This window comes from Aythya marila (assembly GCF_965140915.1).
Source record: "Aythya marila genome assembly, chromosome: 13".
Lineage (NCBI taxonomy): Eukaryota > Metazoa > Chordata > Aves > Anseriformes > Anatidae > Aythya > Aythya marila.
Genome location: NC_139054.1, coordinates 7,713,948 through 7,740,322, shown reverse-complemented (window position 1 = coordinate 7,740,322; position 26,375 = coordinate 7,713,948). Strand labels below are relative to the sequence as shown.

The window sequence follows — 26,375 nt, the reverse complement described above, 5'->3', positions numbered from 1 at the left end:
GCGCGCGCTGCGGCCCCGCCGCTCTGCGCACGCGCCGCCGGCTTGCCGCGCGCCCGCGGCGCCCTTCCGCCTGCCAACGGCCGCGGGTGAGCTCTGCGCAGGCGCGGAGCGCCCCGCCCCGCCCCCTGCCGCCCGCCGCCTCGCTCGGCCCCGGGCCTGGCGCGGGAACGGGAGGAAGCGGGAAAGGAAGGGAGGGGGGGGAGGGGGGAGGAAGAAGAGGGCGCGTGCGCAGAAGGCGCGGCGGAGCCGGCGTGCTCCCGCCTGGCGCGCCAATCGGGCGCCGCCCCGCAGCGTCGCGGCGTCGCAGCCCCAGCGCGCCGCGCGTGCGTGCGTGCGTGCGTGCGTGCGTCCTCCCGCTCGTGCGTGCGTGCGTGCGTGCTTGCGCTCGGCGGCGGCGGCAGCGGCGGCGGCGGCGGCAGCGGCGTCCCCTGCCCCGAATGAAAGGGCCGGTCCCGGCCAGGCAGCGGCCCTGAGCGACCGGCGGCCGCGGGGGGCGGGCCGCGCCCAGCCGCTGCTCTCAGCCCCGCCGCCACGCCCGCAGCACGGGTGAGTGACCGAGGGGGGCTGCCCGCCCGCCTTCCTGCCCGCGCTGCCGCCGCTTTGCCGCGTTCCCCCCCCCCCCTCCCCTCCTCTCTCGGCCCTCCTCACGCTGCCCCGCCCGGCCGGGCCCCAGCCCCAGTTGTCCGCCCGCCGCTGCCCCTTCCCGGGAACCCCATCCCCATGCCGTTGGCAGCCCCCTCCTGCCCCAGCCCCGCGCCCTCCTTCCCCGGCATCCGCCCCCCCGGGCCGCGAGTCCCGTTTCCCCCAAAGTTTGCCCCAAATTTTGGGGGAGGAAGGGTGAGGGGCGCCCCACTCCCCGAGGGCTGGGGCCTGCCGGGACCCCCCGGCCGCAGGGCAGCACCCCCGGGGCAGCGGGCCCCCCCTGGGGGGAGCAGCCCGGTGGGAGCAGCGCCCGCTCCCTGCGCAAACTTTCCCGGAGCTCGCTCGGTGCTGGCTGCCCGATTTCCCTCACCCCAGGCTGTCCCGGTGGAACTTCAGGTTCCCTGTGCTGTTAGTGTGCAGGTTTTCCAGACCTGGGCCTTTCCCCCCCTCACCCCCCCTCCAACCCCTTGGGTACCCTTTTTGGAGGAAGTTTCAGGGATGAGTTCTTAGCCCGCTGCTGGTGGTGTCCGTAGGATGCTCTGGGAACGTAACTTCTGCCTAAAGATTTCCATGGGACTCGTGACTTTTGGTTCTCAACTACAGGATGCCTCCCTCCTCCCCGGTTTCATTCCTGGCCGCAAAATAATGCCCCCAGGGATGAGCGATTGACCCTAGAAAGTAGAAAGCACGTGAAAGTTTCTTCAACAGAGAATCTGGTATCCAGTGAGCATCTTGCAAAACCCTATGCCAGTGTTTTCTGCAGATTTTCCTGGCAGACAAAATCGCTTTATCGTGCCTGGTGATTTTTTTTAAGCCTATGTGTTTCTCTTGTAGGTTTGCCTTGGATGTCTGATATTTTTTGGCATACAAATTCAAATCCTAAATATATATATTTTCTTGTTATTTTGTAGTCATACAGGCCATGCAGCAAAACAAAGTTTATATGAGAAAGTTTAGCATCTAGATCCCGTCCTCTGGTGGAAGTACAAGCAGGGGCTTGACTTCTGAAAATGTGTGATAGCTCTTGAAGCATATTCAGGCAATAAATAGAAATTAGAACCCAGGTTACTTTCTGCTCTTTGGTATTGAGCAATGTCTCGTACACCGAGAAGCCTCCTCCTTGAACTTGCACTTTCTTTTGTGTTCCAAAACCTGTTGTCTGAACTCAGTAAAACGGTATGCGAGCTGTAAGAGTTCGTGAAACTTGCTTCCTTAAAGATTAAATAAAGATGCTATCGGGAGAAGCATCGTGTTGAATACATTAAGAAACATGAATGCAAATGAAGCAAAATTTTCAAGTGAAAAAATCAGTGAATAGGTTTCTTTTTTTTGGTGATTTTAGAGTAGGTGTAACGTCTCCTTTATAGACCGAGTCTGTGGACAGCGTGCCTCTATGTAATAATTGATGTTCTGTGGTACTTGTCCCATTTTGGTAGAGATAATGCGTGATCTTCCCAGTCAGTGATTCCATGGTGCGTGGCTTTCTGCGAGCCAGCCTACAAAACTTTCTCTGACAAAGCTGACAACCACGATTCCTGTCAGGAGTATACGTAAGCACCATTCTAAGTCTTATTCACTACTTTTTTTTTTTTTTTTTTAATATAGAAAATAGAAATATTGAGGTGTTTTAAACTTGCATTATTTTTCACTTTCCTATGAAATGCACTTTGATGGTTGACAAATTAGATCCAACAAATTGGATTAGTTGTTTTGGGGTGATTTTAGCTGATGAGATAAAAACAAAATTTTGGGTGCTTGCTTTTAGAATTCTTGGTCTATAGTATAGCTGTGTAATTTTTAATCTCTATCAGTTGTTTTTTTTAATGGACAAGATAAGTGCACTTTGGCACAAAGGAAGGTAACCCCAGAAGCAGTATTTTCTGATGTTTCTGAAAAAGTCCATAAATAAGCCCATAAATTAGGGAGAGATCTACAAATAAAATATTTCTGAAATATTTCTCATACTCATTTTTTCCTGCAGTCTTTCTGAAGATCATGTTCATGTGTAGTGATCCAGAAAATACAAGTGCAAATAATGCAGTATTGTGAAGAAAACTCGTAGATACCTTTGTGAAATGCTTTCAGGTTGCTGTCATCTAATAGTGAAAAGAATGCGCGTTTCATTTCTGGCCTATCCTGGTGCTTGTTGGTCTGCTTGTGTTTTGAATATTTTTCAAGTGTTATTCGTAATTGAGTAATTATTTCAAACCGCAATATTCGTTGATGAACAAGTAAATCTTAGTATTATTTTTAACTTCACTGTGAGCCTTAAAAATCTAATTCTGCAGAAGTACTTGAAGTTTGGCTGCGTCAGGTTGTAGAAGTGCTGTAAAGATGTGTCGCCCCACGCCTGTTACTCACTGGAAGGCGTGAGGCTGGGGGCAGTTGGTTGCAGTGAGCCCTGAGAAACTTCTTTATAATCTCATTTCATGGAAAATTTCTGTTCTTATAAATTAAAGATGATGAGAGCGGCTTGGAATTTTTTGAATTTGTTTTATAAATGATTTCCGTTTTCTAAAATGTGAATTAGTCAAGTGGAAGGATAGCTATTATTTATAGTAGTAATTCTTACTAGAAGAGAAAGTTTCTGTTAGTCAGTAGAACACGTACACGTGTTCAAGGAAATTTCTCATCTTCTTGCTAAGAGCTACTACTGTCGCTGTCAATGCAGCGATAATATAATCCAAATATAAAGTGAAACAGATACAGTCGTGTGGGTCTATCAGGTTATTTATATCAAAGCAGAACTTGCATTTTAAATTACTTTAATGTATTTCTAACTCATCACTGCATGATTTATGTTGAGCTATTGAATGTGACCAGAAAACAAACATTTTTGAGATATTGTTTCATCCTTGTCTTTTGCAAGTCTTTTTCCTGCTTCCAAGTATTTTAAGATTTTTAAAAAAAAAAACGTAAAACGTTCTGAAGTCTGTGTTTCCTTCCTTCAGAAACCATTCCTCCTTTCTGCTCAAAAAGGGATTACAGAATTGTCTTGTCTTGTTTTTTTCTTTAGAAGAATACAGTATAGTAATTCTTTTGTGTTAACACTTGAGGACTCTCTATTGCCGCTGCAGAAGGGTGTGACTAGTTTATCCAGATTGGCACATTTTTTGTGCAAATCAGCAAGATCTGAAATCTATGCATTCTTCTTATGAGTATGCGTCACCAGCTAGTAAACTGCTTTCCAATTATAAAGAAAGCAAATGAAGCTGTTGATAAAGCAAAGGGATAGATCCACCACAGCCGCTACCTTTTGATGTTTGAATTTTGTAGTAAACATTGCTTGGCAAGCACTTAAAATTCAGTCTCTGAAAATCGATGAAAATGGAAGAATGAGACTCTAAAATGATAGTCCTTTACGAATAGTACGTGCCAACAGAAACTTAATAATATTCCTCTGCTTTCAGTTGTAAAAGTAGCGAGCGCTGCCTGTGTTACGAGTGTCTGACAGCACTGCGAAGCTGGCAGGTTTGGCTATGCAAATTTCAAAAAAAGAAGTCGCACATTTTCATGCAGATAGCCATTATAGCATTGTCCAGATGTATTGCAAATCTGCTGTTCTGGCTACTTTTTCTTTTTTTTTCCCCCCAAAAAAAATAACCAAACTATGTGGTGGCTTTTCTTATTAAGATGAGAGGGATGTGGACAAAAGCTGAAGAGGAAACCTTTGCTGCAGTTGTGCCCATTCTGACAGTAAGGCTCCAATCTCCAAAATAAAAGGGTGTAAACGAGTCTATTTGAAGAGGACACGGTATTTTATTTCTTGAAAGATGTAAAAGCAAATGAACTAATTAATCCTGGGCCGAGAAGCATGTACATTTGTTAGGTGTTTTCACTTTTGAACTTGCAGTGCCTGCCTCGGGGGATTGGGACCGTAATGATATATTTCAAAGTATGTTGCTGGTAGCACTGTGAGAAGTTGAAATTCAACATGAACCTCAATCTTAAGTTGCTTTTCTTAGATGATGATAACAGCTCTCATGTGGTTACTGAGAACTAGTATGATGCAGCTAATTTAACTACGGGTCTTGAAAAGGTTTCCATTGCAGCCTGTTAGTCACAGATCCTCTAAAATTTTGTCCTTAATGCTGTTTGACTAGCCGCAATGTGATCTATGTAATACCTAAAATGGTAACGCTTTATCATCTCATCAGTACCCTTTGCTAAGGGTAGGTGCTACACTACTTTGTGAGCTTTTAAACTCAAAACCAGTTCCGGGTGCTGAGCTGGACTCAGAGTTTTATTTTGGTTCTGTGTTTGTTTTGTGGCATGAATTTTATTGCATGTGCAGGTAGTAAGTATGTTTTCTACAAATTGCTTTACTGTAATAAACAAGTAAAAGAATGGGATTAAAAAGTTGTGGTTACTCTTTCCCCCAGAGTCCTTGTGATTGCTGTTGTTATATTTTCCATTTATCTCATCTTCCCCTAAGGTTTTTACATGTCCAGAATTTTATATTGATGTTCAAACTTTTTGCTTAAAGGACTAATTCTGCTTCCTGATACAGTTCTATAAAAAGTAGCCAACTACAGCATCTGCTGGGTGTATGCTTGTTTGATTATATTGTAGTAAACTGAGAGGTAAGGCAGGAAAGATCATTTTCAAACAACCAATACTGTATTTATGAAGCTGTAAGCTAAATTGCCCTTTGCTGACGTTAACATGCTGATTGCACTTTTTTTTCTGTAGCATTGATAGGAGTGAAGTGGCATTCTAAGGACATTTAAAATCATGACAAGCTCGGTTGGACAGAAAAAAGTCTCTTCAAGACAAAGGAAGTGTGGTTTTTGTAGATCTAATAAAGATAATGAATGTGGACAATTATTGATGTCAGAAAACCAGAAGGTGGCAGCACATCACAAATGTATGGTAAGTAACCCATAGGAAAAGGGAAATGAATGTAGTGAACTAGTGGAAGGTGACAACCAAATATATATATATATATATATATATATATATATATATATATATATATATATATATATATATAAATAAATAAAATAAAAAAATAAGCTGTGGCATTGGTAAAATGATTAATTGTTCTAATTTGAAATTATAGTGGTTTTCAAATGGGTAAATGTTCTATAGTGTATATATTTTAAAATTAACGTTTGTTTTTATAATTTTAGCTGTTTTCATCTGCACTGGTATCTTCACACACTGATAATGAGAGTCTTGGTGGATTCTCTATTGAGGATATTCAGAAAGAAATAAAGAGAGGCACTAAATTGGTAAGTCTCTGTTTTTAGACCTTGAAAACGAAAGACAGTACTTTCTTATCTTCTAGAAAGTTTATATTGAAAGTGTTCAGTAATATATTTTTTGTTTTTAAAGTGTTAACGTTTGTGTGAGCTCTAAGGTAAAGGACAGAAGATGATGATGAAGAAAAGTCAGTCTTAGTTTTAGCAAAAAATATAATTGGATATGATTACACTAATTAAAATGAAATTTAAATGTCAGTTAACCAACCCTTGAAGCATCATGGAATTATTCAAAAATAAATCAAAAATTACTATTTTTACAATCACTTTTTTCTTATTGGCAAATGTAGATGGTTGTAGCAGATGTGAGTTTTTTTCTAAGCTAATATGAAAACTTTCAGGGTATGCCTGTTTTTCCTTTTAATGGGCTGCATATAAAAATAGCACTTACTAAATTTATGCTTCTAATCCAGTAATTTCTATTTATATTTTCATTCTAGATTTCAGAATAAAAACCACGCTCTAGGGATCTGGCAAGGGTAATACTGTACCTTTACCAGTATTTGGCTTTGCTACCAAATTGCGATTTTAACTACCAAAGAGGCTATTGCTTCCTTTTACATTGATTTAAAAGTGGAGCTTGTGAATATTGATATCCTATGAGGTACATGGGTATAATAGTGATTATAGCACTACCAAATTGATGAGAATTGGGCAGAAATTACTCTTTTTATTCCCCAGAATCTAAGCTAATTCATTGCTTGTTTTTCATTTTCTATTTTCAATATGATGGAGGCCTTTTCAAAATATTTTTTAACAGATTATCAGTTCACTCCTCACACTTACTATTTTCAGCTTAATTATTTGCCAGTCTTACATATTTTTATAGTCTTTTGACTGAGAGTAGTCGTGTGTTTTTGTGGAACTACAATTAAATAACAGCAGTCTGATATTTCATCCATTATATCATTTATATCTTTTCCAGCACCTACAACTTGATTTGCTCTAGTTAGATGAAGCATAAAGAAGTAACTGTTCACAGATAATTCACTTCATGATTAGGAACTTTAAAAGAATATGGTAATAAATGGAAGTACAGATCACAAAGAAACTTTTTGATTCTTGGGTCTCCTAAATGTTTTCTTTAAGGTTATTTATTTTTATGTCATTGGTGATTTCTTTCTATGTGTTTCTGAGTCTCTCTATGTACTTTCATTGATGCGACATCTGAATAAGTTCTTTGAGTTCACTTTAACCAGATCCAGATTTTCTGCAAAAAGCTGAAAAACTTAGATCCTCTATTTGGAGGGAATTAACAGGATTCTTTTGTATATTAACATGGGTGTTGAAGTAACTGTGCTTTATCTCTGTCTGTAGGCATCAGTAAACTACTGCTCTGTCACCCCCCCCCCCCCCCCCCAAAAAAAAAACAAAAAAACAAAAAAAAAACAAAAAACAAAAAAACAACACTTTGACTTGTATAGGAAGTTGAAAAAGCTAATTGTTTATAGCTAGCCTAAGTATGCTGCCACAGTCTGCTTTCTGTTCTAGACTTTTTTTGGGGGAGAGACTCATTGAGCAAAAATAGCTCAGTGTGGTGCACTGATTTACTAATTTAGTGCAAGTAGCTTGCACTAAACTTGTCTGCAGACAGATTTTATATAGTTGCCCTCCTTCAGTAGATGCTACTGCTGACCAGGTATGCACTGAAAATTGATGCCTGTTCATTATCGAAGTGATAATGACTGATACATAGAGTGTTTCTGTGGTAATAAATTTGTCTAAGAAAAGTTTGTAGGCTCAAACCTTAATAGGCCAGTCTTACAAACCCGTTAACATTGGGGAATACAATCCGCTGATGTTTTTATTATTTCTGCTAGCCATGCATGGACGGATTTTTTTTAAAGAGATTGTTTTGCAGCTTGTCAGACTTCATATATACCTGATATAACTTGGGAATTAATTAATGTGTTGACGGTGACCATTTGGACAGCTAGACTCGTACCAATGCAATAAATGTTTTATTACTCCCAGGAAATACAGACCAATAAATCAATATAAACATTCCTGTGGTCTGTTTTGTTCTTACAGATACATCTTGGCATTCTTGAAAAGAAAGCTCAAATTTTGTCAATTTTCTGTTCAAAAATACTGCACTACTGACTGGAATTGATTAGATCAGTGTAACTTGAACTTGAGCTTTTTTTTTTTTTTTTTTTTTTTTTTTAAAAAAAAGCTTTGATCAACCATTATTATCTATTAAAATCTAATGGGAAGGAATGGGAGGACATGCAGGATACAAGCACAAAGCTCCACTTGTCTAGGGAGAGGAGTTAAATGGGAAATTCTGACATTTTGGAGCAATATTATGTCAGTAGGAAATAATATAGAGAAAAAAATGCAATAATATCAACTATTCTTTTCATAACATAATATGAGAAAGTTAGTGAACAATTTAGATGGCGTATTCTCAACAGTAAAAAGTCTAGTGTGAGATCTAATTACTGGGAAAGAGGAGTAAAGTATCAGGATTCCATTTAAGCCTTTTTGCAATAAAAATATAGCAAAAGTTAGTATAAATAAAAGTTTTGTTGTATTTAACATTTTACTAAATTTGGTGTTTTAGAAGTAATAAAAAGAAATAACTATGTAAAAACGAGGAAAAGTTAGCTGCTGCATCAGTATTTCATAGTCTGCAAAGTTCATTACCAAAGACGTTTCCTCCTTCTACCGTTTTTCTATGCTACCTTGAGAATGTAATTCAGAATTAAACAGCTAGAATTTGTGATTTTACGTTTTCTCAAATGGTTGGTACAAACATTGGGGTTGGAGGTTTAGGTGACTGTCACTTCTATGAAACAAGTCATATTCTACAAATCATTTGTTTTCCTCTTTGAATTGGTAATGAATGTATTTTGAATACTGTACTGTTGCATAATTGTAACAATTTTCTCCTTGATTTTAAAATAAATGAAGAAAAACACCAGGGAGGAGTGGCAAGAACAGTTCATTACTTAGCAGTTAGCATAACAATATTCCTGTCCGTAACTGCTTTTGTTTTGTCACTGGGAGTGACACTGCAAGCTTCTATATTATTTTTGAACTCAGAGATATCAAGTCAACAGTAACATGAATTGTGCTTTCTTTTTTTCTTTACAGATGTGTTCTTTATGCCATTGTCCTGGAGCAACCATTGGTTGTGATGTGAAAACATGTCACAAGACATATCACTACTACTGTGCTTTGCATGATAAAGCTCAGATAAGAGAGAAACCCTCACAAGGCATTTACATGTAACTATTATTTATTTACTAAGTTTACTTTTGTATTTATGTTTTATGTTCTTTGTTCTTTTTTTTTTTTTTTAAAGAAAAAAAAAACACAATACCCTTTGAATCTAACCAAAACTGTTACAAAAAAATCTAATGATTGTGGCAATCAAAATAGTGATGTGCTAAAAAAAAAAAAAATAAGGCACATTCTTCACTGCAAGTTTTATGTATCAGTGAGTCTTACAAGTGGGAGAAAAATGTACTGGCATTTAAATTTAAAAGATGAGTAAATAATCTGTGAATCGTAACTGACTTGACAGTTTTCAACTACTTTGTTTATAGGATTTTATGTCGAAAACACAAGAAAACTACGCATAACTCTGAAGGTAAAATTATTCAATATAAATTTTTCCCATTGTAGAAAGATATTTTGGTTAAATTTATTTTTTCTGGAGAATATAAATGTTTTCAGTAAAAATTAGAACTATATATTTTTGAGAAATAGTGAGTTTGGAAGCCCATCTGATTTCTGTATTTTCTCTAAAAAAAAAAAAAAAATAGTGAGGTAGAGAAAAACCCTAAAACTAAATTTTAGTCTGTTCTAAAGATAGCATGTTCCGTCAAAACATAGTATGGGTAGAAGTAATGCATTCTTTTCTAGGAAGAAGCTGGCTTATATTTTTAGCTAAATATTCACAGTATTTACATCTAAAATTCATGAAATTCGTCAGGTAGCAGTTGATTTTTGCCACTTCTAGCATTCCTAAGCGTACACCATTTTGTTGAACGATTAAATACAGTTTAACTCCTCAAATAAGAAGGATCCAACATTAAATAAATGTGCTTATGATCAGATCGCTTAGATACATTGCTGAATAATTTTGATTAAAAAAAAGCTGTATGCATACATTGATGAAAAGCTAAGCATCTCTGCAGAGGAGAGTAGTGAAATGCACAAGGGGTGATATGCCACAAAAGTTGGTAAATCGTGTGGTCTGACAAAATTCCAAACTAATTTTCAGTTTTGTATTTATGCATATTTTTCCTTGTTAACTGCCGTATCTTTATCTGGGTAAGCAAGCATTTGTTAGTTTACTTTTGCATTACTTTCACTTCAAATGTTGCAGGTTTAGCTAGTGAGGACTGCATTTAGCGATAATAAAATTTCATAAATTGTCTCTTTCTGCAACTACATGCTTATGGTACTGCATTACTTATGCTATGGGTAGTGTTAATGGTAAGGTTTGGGTGTTACTTCAGTGTTCAAAAGGATATTGAAGGCAGTAGGAAATCCCAAAGTAAATCTTTTGGTTTAGTCTATTTAAATATTCTAGCATGCTTTGTATAAAACATTCTGTTCTGATTTTGCTGTTAGTAGATTGAAGCAAGGAAAGCAGTATGCATGTTAATATGGCCCTATCTCTTTGAAGAATTGTAGTTTGGGAATTTGTTTTAGGATTTGTTTTGCTTGTTACCAGAAACAAAAGACATTTGAGTCCAAAGACAGAGACACTGATCTCTTAAACTGATACTTAAATGTGATATTTTATACTTACTGAGAAATGGCTTATGCTGGCATCTATTGAAGAATGCCACCATTTCTACATGGAGTCCAGTGCCAACAGATTTATTTTTTTCCTGCTTGGAACTCCTTGCAGGATCTGAACTTGTGCTTTTCTTTAAGAGTTTTCAGAAATTCTCTAATTGTACAATGTTATTCTCTAAGAGTAGGGGCTTTTAAATTTTACATGGATGCTAATCTATCTTTACATGGATGCTGATCTATTTGTATGAGAAGACATGGGAAAAATTGCTACAGTAAGATACTGTTTTCTTACATATTGATGATTGTAGCTTTTTAAGCATTAAATAAGGTTCATCCAAAGAAACTCAGACTAAGATGAAGAGGAGGAAAAACCATCAGTCAGATGAGGCCAGAGAACCCAATACATACTATCTTACATAGAATTTGACTTTGCATTCCACTTATTTTTTTGCTTAAAATACCTAGTTCTGGTATGTGTTATGCTTCTAGAAATATGGGTAGCTGTACATTACATTTTTATTTTCTGGTTTTGTTTAGTATTTGTCGGAGACTGTAGCCTGGCGCTCTTTTCTGAAGAGTCAGATCTCTTTTTAGATGATACAATTTCAGGAACTTACTATACTGTACCTGTAAAATATTACTTATGATCTGCGATTTGATAGTGCCAGAAACAAGGGCTCTTTTATGCTGGACCTCCTGTAAACCACAGGAAGTAAAAATACATATTGCATCTGTCTTAAGGAAATGACTTACAGAATAGTATAGCGATGATATTGTGCTGTGTTGAAAAATTACCAGCTTTTGAAGATAGAGAAATCTACAGGATGGCTTTCAGAGTTCAAGAAGAGACTTGAGAGACTTTGTTTCTCTATAATTAATTCTCTATAATTAAATACTGAAGTTTGTTCAGTGAAGTGGTAACTGGAAGATGCAGGATGGTGAGGTTAGTCAGAGATGAGCTTTGTGTATGCATTTTGTTGGTTTGTTTCTTGAAGGAAATGCGTCTCAAAGAGGAATTTAAATGTGAAGGAATGGTGGTTTGTGAAACCAGAGAAGACTTGCAGAGAAAAAGAAACTAGCCAAGGATACTGGATGCTAACATAGCACCTTTGTTTCATTTTCATGAATCCTTGCTTACAGCAGTGTTTTCGTAACAGAATAGTTAAAGCAAATCACTGGTTATGTCACTCAGTGTAGATGCATGGGGCACTGGAATTGTAAGTCTCTTTTAATGGAAACTTATTGCTTCTGCTCAGGAACGTTTGTGTGTTTTTCCTTGTTCAGTGTAGAATGTCTGGATTTGTGTCCTCTGCTCTATATCTAGATTTAATTGTTGCAGTCCAAGTATTTTTTTCTTATGTCACTTGGGTTAGTGGATGTCGGTAGAGTTTTTAGGAGTGTTTGGTTTGATGTCCTCTAGAACAGTATTGGCTTTGGATTTATTTTTTTTTCCTGTAGGTAGTACTGCTATCTAATAGTGGGATTTCTTCCTTCCCTTCCTTCAAAAACAGGTGCTTTTTTAGCATCCTGGCTCAAGTCTGAGATGTGGTTGATGTAAGTTTTTGTTAGAAGCTCTAGTTCTTCTCAGTAAATTAATAAAAATCTGCTAACAATTTAATACCAGTTAAGGAAAAAATGGTTGAAGGACCCATGTAGGAATTAAGTTACCAACGTAAAACTTAAATTAAAAAAGACCTCTTAAATGTTGCTTCTTGCTGTCATGAAGTTCAAGTGGAGCAAGAATTCATCAGACTAAGTATCTCCTGACTCATCAAGACAAAATTAATGAGCAATGGGAGTTCATTTCCCTTTAATTGACAGGAGTTGAACTACCTTCTGTTTTGTTGGAATAGGAAAACAGGAAACACAACAACAAAGTAATCTGCTCTTAGATTCATCATCTGTCTTTACAGATTGTTGGTTTTGTCTAATTTATTTGAATGGCCTAGCCTTTAGATGACGTAGAACAGAAAAAATGCATTTCGCCTATTTTTTTTGTTATATTTCAGTGTAATTCATTTGTGCTTTGTTCCCATTAGCTGGTAAAAAGAACAGTAAAGTCAAGGTACTCACACTTTTTTCTTGGCTTTGGCCATGATGCTAACAAATTTGAAGTAACCTGCTCAGAGGAGCAGACCAAGTTGTGGAAGTTTCACGTCTGCATTTTTGTCTTTCTGCGTATAAATGCAACTGTTTTGACCTGAACTTCAAGTAATAGTTTAAATCTTAATCTCAGCAAGCCCTCGTAAGTATTCAGTACCTTACAAGTTACAGAAATTGGTACCAGTGCTTTCAGACTAGCACAGCTAACTATTAGCTGAGTTACTGTTCAGTTTGATACAATTGCATTTATTCTTTTTGAAGAGTAAAGTATTGTTGAACTAAGGATTTGGGCCTGTTTATTGGAATCTATTTCTATGTACTAGAAATAATCATTGAAAACTTAACAAATTTGTTATCTTTTATTCAGTTCCCTACAGGTGGGCCTGCCCTGGCCCTTATGTATTTAAAACAAATTCAGCTGATCCAGAACAGTTTACAATAAACTAAGATAAGAATATTTCATTCTGTTACGTAGTAATAATAAAATGAAGAATAAAGATAACTGCCATGTGACTACTTAATGTTTAAAACAAAAGATGCTTGGGACTGTTGGGTCTGAAAATAGTGTACATAATTCCTATTGTATCTGTACCCAAAGCCTTGGAGAATTATGTTTCCACAATAGAAATAAGGACACTTCGTGTCTCGGTATCCTTTTTATCTTATTCTACGGATCAAACTTGAAATCTGTGCTTTTCTCTTTGCTCAGTAAGTGGAGTCAGGATAAGATTCCTCTATGAGACCTAATTATGGACTGCAATCTGTAACAAACAGATCACTTTTTCAAAGCACTGTTTAAGCCAGAAGTTGATAGCAAAAACGTCCAAAACCTTTTGGCATTATGACTAGTTAAGATTCTGATTCATTTTAAGGTGCTTCAGTCAGTCTGACTTCATAGTTATGTTTTCTTTAACAGTGTTCACAGCATAAGCTTGCCTACTGTTGTATGTGCTAATGCAGTCAGGTGTGAAAGTTTCTGTAGTGTTGCAGTTCAGTCATTTCAATTTTGCTGGTGGGTGGTTTCAAATTCCTTGTAAGCTCTGCTAACTCAGCCTTCTTGTTGTCTGTATTATGGAGAAAGCTGCTCTGAGTATGGCATCAAATGTATGTATAGTGTTACAACAAGAACGGGGGCTCCAGGTAAAAGGAGAAAATCTAAAAGTAATGTGGTGAGTGATACATACCATCTGAGAAGCTGTCCTGTGATGTTTACAGTTTGTTTTTGTTTCTTATCTTGGCAAGACCGTATTCAAATAGGAACTTGGTCAGTTAACTAATATTTAAAAGGTTTATCAGACCAGTTGTCATAAGCCTTCTCATAAGCCTTCTGATTATGCAGATAAGCTGAACATATTGTCTGTCTTTAGTGTCTGCCAACAATTGTTCACCTGAGAAAGTGTTTAGATTGTGTGGTTAAGGAGTATTTAATTCATCTTCTATGTTAAATGTACTTAATTGAAGAAACAATCTCAAGTATTTCATAACATAATTAATATTTGGTCAAAAGTATTTTTTGGACAAGAAGCATCAGTTCCTTGAGGGTATCTGGTACTTTTGAAAACAAATTATTGGCTAGACTTAAGGGATAATTTGGCTTTTTCCCCTCCACTCTTATTTCCTCCAATTTAGATACATGTAATCTAGTCTTTTTCTATTTTCAAAAAGAAAATACGTAAGAATTATATTCAGTATTTTGATGCTTTATTTCACATCATTTTCTGATGTAAGCTACAGCTATTTCACAACCTGTTCACTTGAACCTGTATTTGCTTGCAAATGTTTTTAAGCAAATCTGTTTTTTATTAATACTTAAAAATGCAATTACACTTCCATTATTAACTACTAGGACAATAAGGTTTTTGGATTTTGTGACATTTCTTTTTAAAATAATTATGTTGTCGCTTGAGGTTCATTGTTTTGAGCCATATTTTTAAGGGCATCTTACTTTAATATGCTACATTACTTTTTATGATATTCTGTTTCTCTTCTAAAATTCTTTAAAGTGATTTTTGTTCTTTGTAATTTTAAGAGCTTCTCTTTTGTTCTAAGTGCACTATGAAACTTAAAAAGCATACGCTTGTTTTCAGATTTACATAACAGCACATCTAAGACACTTCGTATTCTACATTTTGGCTACTTTTTATGTACAGCCCTACTTACAAATGTATATTAACCATCAGTTTTGTTTACCTTTCTTGTACAGATGTATGCCTTTTGCTTCTGGCTCAGTCATTGTTTAAGATAATGTAGCAAGTAGAGTAGTATTAGCTTTTACTGAACACATCCTCCTTTTATTTGTTTCACAACCATTAAATCACTTAATTCTTTGCATTAGTTTGCTTTAACATAGCTTGTGGAAAAGGGTGGTTCCTGGTGTATTTCAAGCTCAAGTAATAAAGAATAGATCAGTGATATCTTAACTTCTGTGTCAAGCTTTGTTTTAAGCAGCAACATATCTTGATCCTTTTTCCTTCTAGTCATGATCAAAAGAGAATTCATAGAATTCTCTCTGAAGCTGTCTTTGTGTTAACAGTTTATAAAATACAGAATTTTGCTCCTCTTCTTTTTGTGGTACTTTGTACTGCTCATAGATTGCTAAAATGCAAATGTGGGGCTTGTTGCTCATCTTTCTGCTTATCCAAATTTACAATATCATTTTCTTAGGTGCTTTTGAAAATGTAGAATGTTTCCTCGTAATAACACTCCCCCCCTTCTGAGATCATATTGCATATTAAGCTTGTTGTTTTTAGATGTATTGTTTAGGGACTTGTGCAGAAAGCTCATAAGATAACTCCTTTGAAGAGTTCAGATAAAGTTGTGTTGAGAATATTGTGATGGTTTTAAAAATCAATGCAGTAGCGGGATACGGGATGGGGGCAGTTGAAAGTATATTCAGGGAATCTCAGGGGATTCAGAGTATGGGTGATATCCATGATAAAACTTCATCTGGTCAGGGAGGAGTTGAACAACTTTTTGTGTTTTCCTTAGTTCAAGCTGACATGAGAAGTTGGAAACACCCAACCATCAGATGCCAGGGAAACAGGGTAAGCTGGCAGTGGGCTTGAGGGGAGGGATAGGGCACAAACCAAACTGTATATTAAACAGTGAAGACCATCCAAGGCAGGTATATTTTAAAGCTGGTTACTATTCTTTCTCCTTGAACTGTTGCACTTGTTCATAGTGCTGTTAAAATAGATAGAAACCTTAATGTTTTGAGGTATTCATCTTGCAGGTAGATCTGGTAGTGTAGGTTCTCACATTTCGGGCGTGTTAATCCATAGGCTCATGTCTCTTGTAGTGTGGAGAAATAAATCTGCAAGGAATCTTATTTACTTTAACGGAGGGGTCATGTAGTGTCTAGATTTCAGTGAGCTCTGAACTGTTTTGGAAGTACAAGATTTGAGGGCAGGAAAGGGGTTCTCCTTTGAGGAAAGCTGTGCAATCTTGATGCTTTTTTTATGTTATCCCAGAAACATCTTTCAGAAATGCAAGGTTTACATTTCAAATCTTAAATATTCTGATTATAGATTAAAAATAGCACTTAATTTGCTCTATAAGGAAGCTGTAACAAAAAATTGGCTTTGGCATGTGCTTGGTTTTTACAGTTAAGCTCCATTTCCAGTTTTGAAAGTATGACTACAGAGGGTTTGGGATATGCTTTAATGCTTAGAAAATAAAGGTGGACAAAGGTGCAAAGCAGCATGGTTGACAGGATAGGTAATGAATTGGGGGAGAAAACGGAGGATGTTGGTGAATGGACTTCATTCTGCTTTATGAAATACAGCAGGAAAATCCATGGAATGATTTTGGAGGGAGTATTTGTCTTTCAGACTTATTTAAAGGGTCACCATTTTAATAGTCACTTTTTTCTAAGACTTTTTTTCTTTTTAGTAGAAGTGCCATCTATGGTTTCTTTAAATGTAGAAGTATTTATGAAGATTGACAGATTTTTTTAATATATTAGGGGGAAGTTCACGTATATGATGAGGGACGAGATAAAATGTAATTTTCTTTGAAAGAGCTTTTCAGGTTGTAATAAAACTTTCTATATGCAGTCTGAGAGGTACGATATCTAAATTGCATAATCTTGCTTTGGGAATTTAGCAACTTATGTTAAATGAGAAATTTAGATAGTAAATTTTGAAAAGGAAATGTAAAATGTATTTCATTAGGTAATCCCTGTCATCATGTGTTTTATTATACTCTGTTTTGAGTAGAGTAAATTGTGGTACTCCTGTCATTTCATTAGAAAAGAGTAGGATGCATACTGAAGCATAAGAAAATTGTGGTAGATATAGTTACGTAGATTTAGTTTAGTAGTGACTTGTGAATATGTGTATATAGCTGATCTGTCAATTTAAGTGAAAATAATTTGCAGATTTGTATGAATTTCTTCTCAAATTTTTGCTTCCTTACCACACATCTGTGTAGAGCTTTGGGGGGAATTAAATTTCATTCAAATATGTTGTGATATGTTTGGATTAGTTTTTTCTTCTTTATTAATAAATGTGCAAGAAGCTGAAATTATTTCAGGGATTAGCAGCAGATGTGATAGACTAAGTTTCATAACACACTTGTATGCAAGGCCCTCAGGCCTTTAGTTCACTTTGCTGCAACTAAAAGTTTGTGGCTGTGGAATATATTCAGGGCTTTGATTTCAAACTTCTGTGTAGTTGATTCATTGTTAATCGGGAGATAGAATGAGTGATCTGATTTGTATGCAATAATGGATAAGAAAGATGAGCTCTGTGAAACAACTCTTAGTCTCAAAATAAGATGTCCTGTCTGAATTTGAGGCAAAGATATAATGGTGATAAGTGCCCTAGTGGTATTTCATAATAATAACACAACGGTGAAGTGTCACGTTAATGTATAAGCATAGTTGTTCTGGATCGCCTATTAGGATTTTGTTCCATTTTTGGGGCTCATATTGATGTTTATAGCTTGGAATTTGAGATTTATGTAGCAGGATGCGTGCATGTTTCATTAAACAACTCTGCTGAAATAACTTTGCAGTTTGAGGAGGGGTAGATCTTGCAAATTAAAAGAAAAAAGACTGCTCCTGTGAGCTTTTGGTGATCAGGAAAGTTGTTAGCGATCGAGTAGAGCTGGTTATTAATTATTTATATTCATAGTGGAAATAAATTCTGCTAACTTCTTGAAGTTATCTTTATTAACTGTATGCTTTTGATTAATCGAAAGAACACTGCTATAATCACAGAATATTTAAGGTTAGAAGGGACCTCTGGAGATCATCTGGTCCAACCCCCCTGCTCAAGCAGGATCGTCTAGAACATGTTGCGCAGGATCACCTCCAGGCAGTTTTTGAGTATCTCCATAGAAGGGGCTCATACTGGACTACAGTTCTGTGTAGCAATTCAGCAGCTGGCCTGGCATTTTCAAAGGAATTTGTCAGACCTCTTCAGTATACTTGTATTAAAAATATGCTTTCTCATATTCCTAATGGTCTATAAACGCTCCATCTGGGATTTTGTCAGTGTGAATGATTTTCTATAAACTGGCTCCCTGCTTTTAGCTGTAGATGTAAAAATAGGCTGTAACTAAAATGAAATTTTAGGTTTCTTTCATGGAAGCAAAATACATTTTCATTGTTGTAAAACTTCTTAATATTATAGCCAAAATGGGTGATTTCTTTTTTTTTTTTTTTTTTTTTTTTAAAGTCAAAAGACATCAATAAAGCAAGGTGAGAGGAGTTATTTAGAAAACATTGGCATAATATCAAGTGCAATTTACACTGGATGCATGCATCTTAAAAAAAAAGTTTGTGGTTGAAAACATCTGTTGGGTGTATTTCAAGTGAAGGTGAATATATTTATCTGAGGCCATATTTTGGTCCTGAAAGTAGCAGTTGTAAGAAAGGTTAAACCTTCATATATTATGTTATAAAGATGCAAAGCTGTGTGATGTCTATAAAGAAGTAAATGTTTTCAGGAACTTGCATGTTTGTAATAAATGTGAAAAAGCTATTTTCTAAAACTATTTTATTTCTGAGAAATACAGAAAATACAGGTTGTTTTTTCTTGTTTTTGATTTTGTTTTGCGTAAAATTTTTGAGAATGTTATTTGATGATGTTTTCTAACTCCTAAAGCAGATTTAGAAGAAAGTATCAATGAACATGAGTTGGAGCCTTCACCTCCCAAAGGAAAAAGGAGGGGTCGTAAGGGAAAGCCAAGAAAAACAAATTTAAAAGGGCAATCAGAAGACACTAGATCTACGTCCTCACATGGCACAGACGAAATAGAAAGCAGTTCCTATGTAAGCAGTAAATATGCTAAACTTCTTAGAAGACAGAATTGCATATTTCTTCTCTGCAAATATATTTTTTATTAAAATCTGTGTTTGTCTGAGCCTCCAGCTGGTGGCCACAGGCTTTTAAAATTGCAACCTTATTTGTAACCCAGCAGTATATTTTAGTAAAATGTTTTTCTTTCAGAGAGACAGGTCTCCCCACAGAAGCAGCCCCAGTGATACAAAACCTAAATGTGGATTCTGTCATGCAGGTGAAGAAGAAAATGAAGCTAGAGGAAAGCTTCATATATTTAATGCCAAAAAGGCTGCAGCACACTATAAGTGCATGGTGAGTAACAGTATTGTTGTTAATCAGTTTATTTTGAATTTTGACTGAACTGCTGTTTTAGGTTTTAATACGGTGCCCTTATATGTAGTTATGCATGAATATTGTCTTCGAGTTGATGATCTCTTTAAGTGTTGAAGTGTTGTGAAGTGAGCAATTCATTGATTTTTTTTCACTGCAGGCAATATGTGCATAAAAGTTGGCTACGTGCTAAGAGATGTAGAATGTAGCATGTAGTTCAGGGAGACTCTTTACTGTTTAAAAAAAGTTCCCTTAGCATCTAAATGCATACACGGTATTTAAAAATGAGTGAGAAAATAATTTTAACTGAAAGAATCCACTCTAAAAAATAAAATACAGGTACCTTTACAGGCATTGAGACAGAATCCTGGAAGCGTCAATGAACTTCATTAATTTTCTGACCAGTGGATTCAGGTTGTCACACAGAGTGTGGGACATGGGAGTTCTAGAAAACCCTTGCCAACTGTCAGATTGAAAAGAATCTGCTAATTTCAATGACCTTGTGCAAATAGTACTGTCTTTCATGTAACCAATTCTATGAATGAAGTAGTGCTCTGAACAGCAACCACAGTATTTTCTATTGTACCTTGAAAGGAATAAGTAGTCCAGACAATCTATGCAATATTAATGGTCCTGCTACAGCTGGCATAACTAAGCAAAGGTCTGGTGTGTACCAGCAGCCTTGAGCATTCTTCTTTGCTGTTTTGTGTACCTGAGCTTCAGATTTAAGACTGTTTAAGTTGACTATACAAGAATGGTGATAGTAGGGATGATGCTTATGTATTCCATTGTCATACCTCAGGGTTTTTTGGGTACGTTGACATTCTGTGCCATGAATGTGCTGATTTACCTAAACGGCACAGAGAAGAAACTGGAATATTCCTGAGAAGTTCACTGGTATAATTAATAATATCGGTAATTTATTACTTTGTATTTTCAGCATTGTAGTCATTTTTTGTCTACTCCTTTTTCATTTAAAATACCTCTCTCCAAGATAGCAAATGTAATTAAAGCAGTCAGGTGGGTATCAGAAAGAACACTCATCGTACTAATCTCTACGCAGCATGGCATTTCATCCTCATTTGTTGGTAGAGCACAGTCTGAGACAACTGAATACAGAACATTCCTTTCTGCGATTCCTGCACATAACTTCTTTAATGTTGGTGATCTGAAATTATTTTGTATTTGCTTGGTTTACAGTTATTCTCTTCTGGCACTGTCCAGCTAACAACAACATCAAGGGCAGAGTTTGGTGATTTTGATATCAAAACTGTTCTTCAAGAAATCAAGAGAGGAAAAAGAATGGTACGTATCTGCAGAATGTAATGAATGTGCCACTGAGTCTACTAAGGAGTATATAGGTCTGTCTGTTTGCTTTTGTGAAACAATCGTTTCCATCTACTTATGACAAAATTTAAATGTATTGGTACTTTGGGGATAGCTAGGCAGATAGGAGTCGCCTTTAAAATACCACGTGCCCAAACAAATATGTGCAATGATATGTGCTAATTTACAGCAGATTTCAGTACAAAGGATAGGAACCTGGGAGTTCATGTTTTTAATAGGTTTGTGTTAAATGGTTTCTGGTTTTACAGTATTGTTGATTAACTTTTTATTGGAAGGATGATGTGCCAGAGTAATTACTGTATTTCAAAAAGAGAGACATAAACATGAGGAACACTAAACTGAACAGAGACTGAAAGGCTGAACAGTGCCACTCTTCTTTCTCTTTAACAGAAATGCACGCTTTGCAGCCAGCCTGGTGCTACTATTGGGTGTGAAATTAAAGCCTGCATAAAAACATACCATTACCACTGTGGAGTAGAAGACAAAGCTAAATACATTGAGAATATGTCACGAGGAATTTATAAGTAAGAACCTATGTACATCTTGAGTCTATAATGCAAGGGAAGATATTTCATAACATCTTTTCTGCCAAGCTTGACAAATCAAGTTAACAAATATTCCATTTAAAACTAATTTTTTAAGCAGTAATTGCAAAATATTTTGGTTATTCTAACTCTTCAAATTTCTGTACAACAATATGTGAGTGGAGAAAAACAATTATAACTCGCTATGTTTTCCTCTTTTGATTAATCTATATTTTCTGTTGCAAAAGCCCTGGATAATTTGTTATGATTGCTCCATATGGATAAGTTTTGTAGCTTATTTTGGTTCTTTTGGACCCCGTAACTTTTTCCTTGCTTGCTGAACTGCAGCTGTTGTTGAGCTGCCAGTGTTGTTGTGCCCACAAGAGGGCATTCTGTGAGCAGTGTATTTTCAGCAGTTTTTGAAAACTAGAATTGATCAAATCTTGTTGGTTCGTCTTTACCTCAGCCTTGTTTTCTTTGTTTAACTGCTGCTTAACTGAAAAACATGAATAAGTTACTACCAATTTTCCTGTAGCACTCTACCAAAACTAATTGAGAAGAGATTCTTTTATTCTTTCAGTAAAAAATCTTACCTGTTTCTTTTATTGTGTTAGACTCTATTGTAAAAACCATAGTGGAAATGATGAAAGAGATGAAGAGGATGAAGAAAGAGAAAGCAAAAGCCGTGGGAAATCAGGCACTGACCATAATGACATTCCTCAGCAGCAGCTCAATGGAAACTAGGTATGGAAGTTACTCCTGACAGATCTGTTACCAAGACTGAAACGCAATATACATTTAATGTAGTTTATTGCAGTGAAGTATTTAAATCTAGTGTATGCGGATAAGTAGTTTCTATTGGCATACTGTAGAAAAACGGGGAGGATACGTTGGTTTTTAAATCTGGCTGACTTCGTAACAGTATAAGAAGGGAGGCCCTCATTTCTATCGCTAAATATAGATGTGATGTCAGAGCTGCAAAATGCTTTTCTGTATGACTTTAAATTTACCATTGTTTTCATCATTTTTTAAACAGGTTCAAGGGACAGAGTTATAGAACTGGGAATGGCTAAGACATCATAACTACTAATTCTTTTAAATTGTTTTCTAAATTCAAAAAAGGGTTAGTAATTTTTTTACTACCCAACTCTGTTAGAAATTTCATTGAACTGCCTGAAACGTTCATGTGTGTGAGCCTTCAGTAAGTGGCAGAGTTTTACATGTCAATATTAATGTAGTTTGTAGTCTGCAGTGTCTGGAAAAAAAAATGAAACACTATATAAATGATATGTAATATGTACAGTGTCAAAAGTTAAGGCAGACATTGAAATGAAGCAAGATCTATATTTCTGGACTGAATAAAAACCTTAAGATTTGGAACGTGTAAGTTGTTTAGTGGATTCATGCAAAGAAGGAAGGTCTTAGCTAGTTTAATTAACAACATGGACAAATTCATGGTGGCAACAAGCTGGTACTTTGTGAATTTTGCATTTTCTTCATATACAAGTTATGGAGGCCATACATGGGAAAGCCGCTCTCTGTTTTTGCTTGCAAAGCACACAGTGAAAAAGGACTCAGTGTACACCGAAGCACGCTTGAACATTTCAGGTTGTTCCTGTTGTGATTGCTCATTCCGCCCAGCATTGTTTGCAGGAGATTTACTTGAGCAGCTGTTGGTTCTGAGCTGTGAGCTTTAGAACTCATGCCAAAGGGCTGTAGTTCATTCTTTCCCCCAACAACCCACTTTCAGTGTCCCTGATTTACAAAGAACACTTTACTAAGTGTGATTTAAACCTTACTATATAAATGCTTGGACTCTGCAGCCCGATCTTTCTCTTCAGAGAGTTACAACTCTTAACTCACTATGGAATTTAGCCACCATATCTGACGTCCATACCTCAAGTGTTCTATGTTGTGTGGAACACTTCATGTTTTGTCCAGAATATGCATAGAGGTCCCATATTCTGTAAGAAGAATGAGGAAACAACTTTTTTTTTGCTAGATTGGTATTTATTTTTTAATCTTATGACCACTATATGAGAAACTTTGCTTATCATCCTTATTGCTTTAGTGATTTTTTTTCCTCCTCTTTCTGTCAAGTCAACAAATCACATCATGGAATTCTACTTGCTGGAGCTTTTGATGTTCCTTTAGGGAATAATCAGATCTAAGTTATACCAAACCTAACAGATCAGTCCTCTGACTGCTTTCAAAACACCTTGTAATTTCTAATGGCTACAAGTTTCTTCAATTGGTCTGTTAAAGCACATTCTCAGACTTAAATAAAACCAAAAAGCTGAATCTAGTCCACATGTTTGTCTGTTGCTATCACATCACTGTATTGTTTGTTTAGGGTTTTGACTTGTTTCGCTCTGAACTCCCAACAAAACTTCCAGATTTGAAGGAAGGAAACAAGCAAAATACACTGATTTGACTATAAACTGCTACAGTTCTGTGATTGGTATTGCAAAAACAGTTCAGTTGTAACATGAGTTTCTGTAGCATTTTTTACTTGTATTTTTAAAAGATTTAATGTGTGTCATTGTCTTCTTATGCATTCCCTTAATGTCTTGAGGGACTCAATTACTGTATATTAGAGTTTCTAACATTTTACCTGTTAGAATTCAATCAATTCTGTTTGCTTTCCTGGAGAATAATGCAGTTTTGGAAAGAAATATTGCTGTGTACAGAAAATATTCAGTTACTGCTCTAAACATGATGCCATTGATCATTTTTATTTTGTATTTGTAACTTTCAAAATTAAAAGCGTGACTTGAATTGCAATGACAGATCGATTATTGAAATTGTCTATCAAGGTGTTTTGTTTCTTCTAGAACATGAACATTTTTCAGCCACTCAGAACAGTTTTAGAATGCGAAATAACATCCTTCAGTGTCTAAATTACTTCTAGATTTGTGCCTCAGACATGGCCCTCCCATGGAATAAAGGCACTTTGTTTGCAGCTACTGTATTTTTAACCAAGGCTGGATGACAGGTGCATGGGGTGGATCTGCCAGCATACTGACTGTACTTGAGACTAAGCGCTATATCGCGTCAGTTGCTTAGCATAAAGTATAATATTCAGTCCAGTAATCCATCTGTTGTGAAATAAATTACCCCATTCCATGCTTCTGAGAACCAGAACAGCACTTTACCTTTGGGTAGCAGAAAAGTAAGTGGCTGGTTACCTGTTACCTCCTTGTGCTGAGATGGCCTGACTAAACTGTCGTTAATTCAGAATTCATGGAAACAATGTCAAAAGCAAAAATCTCTTTTCTTATGAGCCTCAAATTTGTCATAACTTGACTTCAATTTATGTATGCTGGGTAAAAGTGCCTTACAATGTAAAAATTGTATTTATATGTTCCCAAGTAGCATTACCTGCTGGGGAGTAATTCTGTCGTGGTGTTAATATTTAGAAGAAATGTACCTCAGCAGTGTATTTACTGTACATCTCTTATGTCCTTAATTGTAGTTTTAAAAAGCATGACAATGTATGATAGTATACAACATTTACATATTTTTTTTAAAGACAAAATACTGCCATTACTGTCTTTTTATGTGTATTTTAGCTTGGAATTTCAGACAGTCTGTCTGAGGGGGGTTTTTGTTTGTTTGTTTGTTTTGGTAAAGCAATGTAATCTTTGCAAGCATATATTGGAAGATTATTCTGGAGCATCTACTGCCTTCCCAGAAACGTTAGAAGTAATACAAGTGCTCTGTAGGTGGGATAGGTATGTTTAAATTAGCTAGGTAAATTAATGCAGTCTATTTTTTACTGAGATGATTTTTTTTTTTGGATAGGCACCTTCTGTTTTCATCTCACAATCAGAGAACTCTTAATTTAACAAAACTTGTCTTATGAAACTGGTGTCACTATTTTATTATTTTTTTTGGCCTTTGGGTATTTCTTTTGCTCACAAGTGTAATGTCTGCTGTTTAAAGTCTCCTGGAACCCTCTGGGATGGAGGTTTCTCCCCAACTCACTGTATCTCTGTATTAACAGATCTGCGATCGTGCTATACCAAGAAAGGACTGTACCAAGGAAGGACAGGCATCAGAAGGGTATTGTTCAAATTACTTGAGGATACAGCTGGTGTAATGCCAGAGTCCCAAGGCATGATCAAACACCATAGCAGTAAGCTGTGCTATCACTCCATTTCAAGGAAGGGCAAAAGGCCGGTTCAATACCAACATCTGTGTAGCTAAGTAGGATGAAATAGATTAGGTGACCAAAATATCTGCTTATTCAGCAGGTGTTGATCCACAGGAGGTTCTATGATAAAGCTCCAGTAGGAGTTGTACCAGCGTAATTCCTGGAGGGCAGCAATAAGTCCACCATCTACACTCCACAAAGTCTGATCTTTAGGTACAAAGAGCTGTGCTGATCTAGAATGATGTGGTTAGACTGAATCTGGCTCTAAATTTCTGTTATTAGTGTACAATAAATGTATTATTAAGTAAGAGGCCTTGCTTCTTACTGCTGCCTAAATGAAGAGTAACTTTACAGTGAAGCAGAGTGAGAGATGAAGGGGTGATAATGTATTTGAAATATCAGACTTATCTGGCAGGTGATAATCAGTTCATTCCAAAAACGTTAATGTGCTGAATCAGATTGACAAGAAAATGAATCCTAATTAGTTGAAATTAATCTGAAGAGAACTGAAAGTACATCATAGCAAATAGTAACTCTTCTTCCACATCACAAGGAACAGATTCCACTGTATTAGTGATGGAGGTTTATATATTAAAAAAAAAAAAAAAAACAGAACAGCTCTTAATTTATATACTTATTGAAGCAGATTCTATATATGCATATGTATGCACATTCATTAATCAGCAGTACATCTCAACCCTTAAAAGATCCTGGAGAACTGTTGCTTGTCAAAAAGCACTCAGGTTAGGCTAACATTTGCAGCTTTTGCTCTAGCATACATTTACATTAGGTGTAAAGACAAGGAATGTGTAAAAGAGGGTAAATGCATTCCTATCTACAATGTTATGTATATTTTGTTCCTGTTATATTGGCTTTACTTCCAAAGTTGTAGTTTGCAGTATTAGTTTCTTTTTATTGGTATCCTTGCATATATATATATTCAATAAATGAGTTATGAATTTCA

At 36.6% G+C, this 26,375-nt stretch overlaps 1 protein-coding gene across 4 annotated transcripts; it reads left to right on the top strand.

Moving 5' to 3' along the window:
• The first annotated feature begins 239 nt into the window (after positions 1 to 239).
• On the top strand, positions 240 to 26,375 carry PHF6 (PHD finger protein 6). Of its 4 annotated transcripts, none has more exons than XM_082771035.1 (11): positions 240 to 546; positions 2,079 to 2,192; positions 5,335 to 5,514; positions 5,775 to 5,876; positions 9,006 to 9,139; positions 9,461 to 9,504; positions 18,878 to 19,044; positions 19,223 to 19,366; positions 20,585 to 20,689; positions 21,122 to 21,255; positions 21,870 to 26,375. In XM_082771035.1, exons 3-11 carry the CDS (start codon positions 5,377 to 5,379, stop codon positions 21,997 to 21,999), a joined length of 1,098 nt encoding a protein of 365 aa, XP_082627161.1. In that variant the 5' UTR covers positions 240 to 546; positions 2,079 to 2,192; positions 5,335 to 5,376; the 3' UTR covers positions 22,000 to 26,375. The 4 variants fall into 4 exon arrangements, with proteins under 4 accessions (XP_082627161.1, XP_082627160.1, XP_082627159.1 ...); XM_082771034.1 differs by lacking the exon at positions 2,079 to 2,192 and having other exon boundaries at positions 241 to 546; positions 21,870 to 21,999; positions 25,262 to 26,375; XM_082771033.1 differs by lacking the exon at positions 2,079 to 2,192 and having other exon boundaries at positions 241 to 546; positions 21,870 to 21,999; positions 22,292 to 26,375.

What these genes read in the sequence shown, in the direction of transcription:
- PHF6 (XM_082771035.1), top strand. Translation starts at nt 5,377, where the DNA reads ATGACAAGCTCGGTTGGACAGAAAAAAGTCTCTTCAAGACAAAGGAAG. An exon ending in TAAAGAGAGGCACTAAATTG is followed by an intron (nt 5,877 to 9,005) that starts GTAAGTCTCTGT and finishes TTTTCTTTACAG; the next exon opens with ATGTGTTCTTTATGCCATTG. An exon ending in AACTACGCATAACTCTGAAG is followed by an intron (nt 9,505 to 18,877) that starts GTAAAATTATTC and finishes TAACTCCTAAAG; the next exon opens with CAGATTTAGAAGAAAGTATC.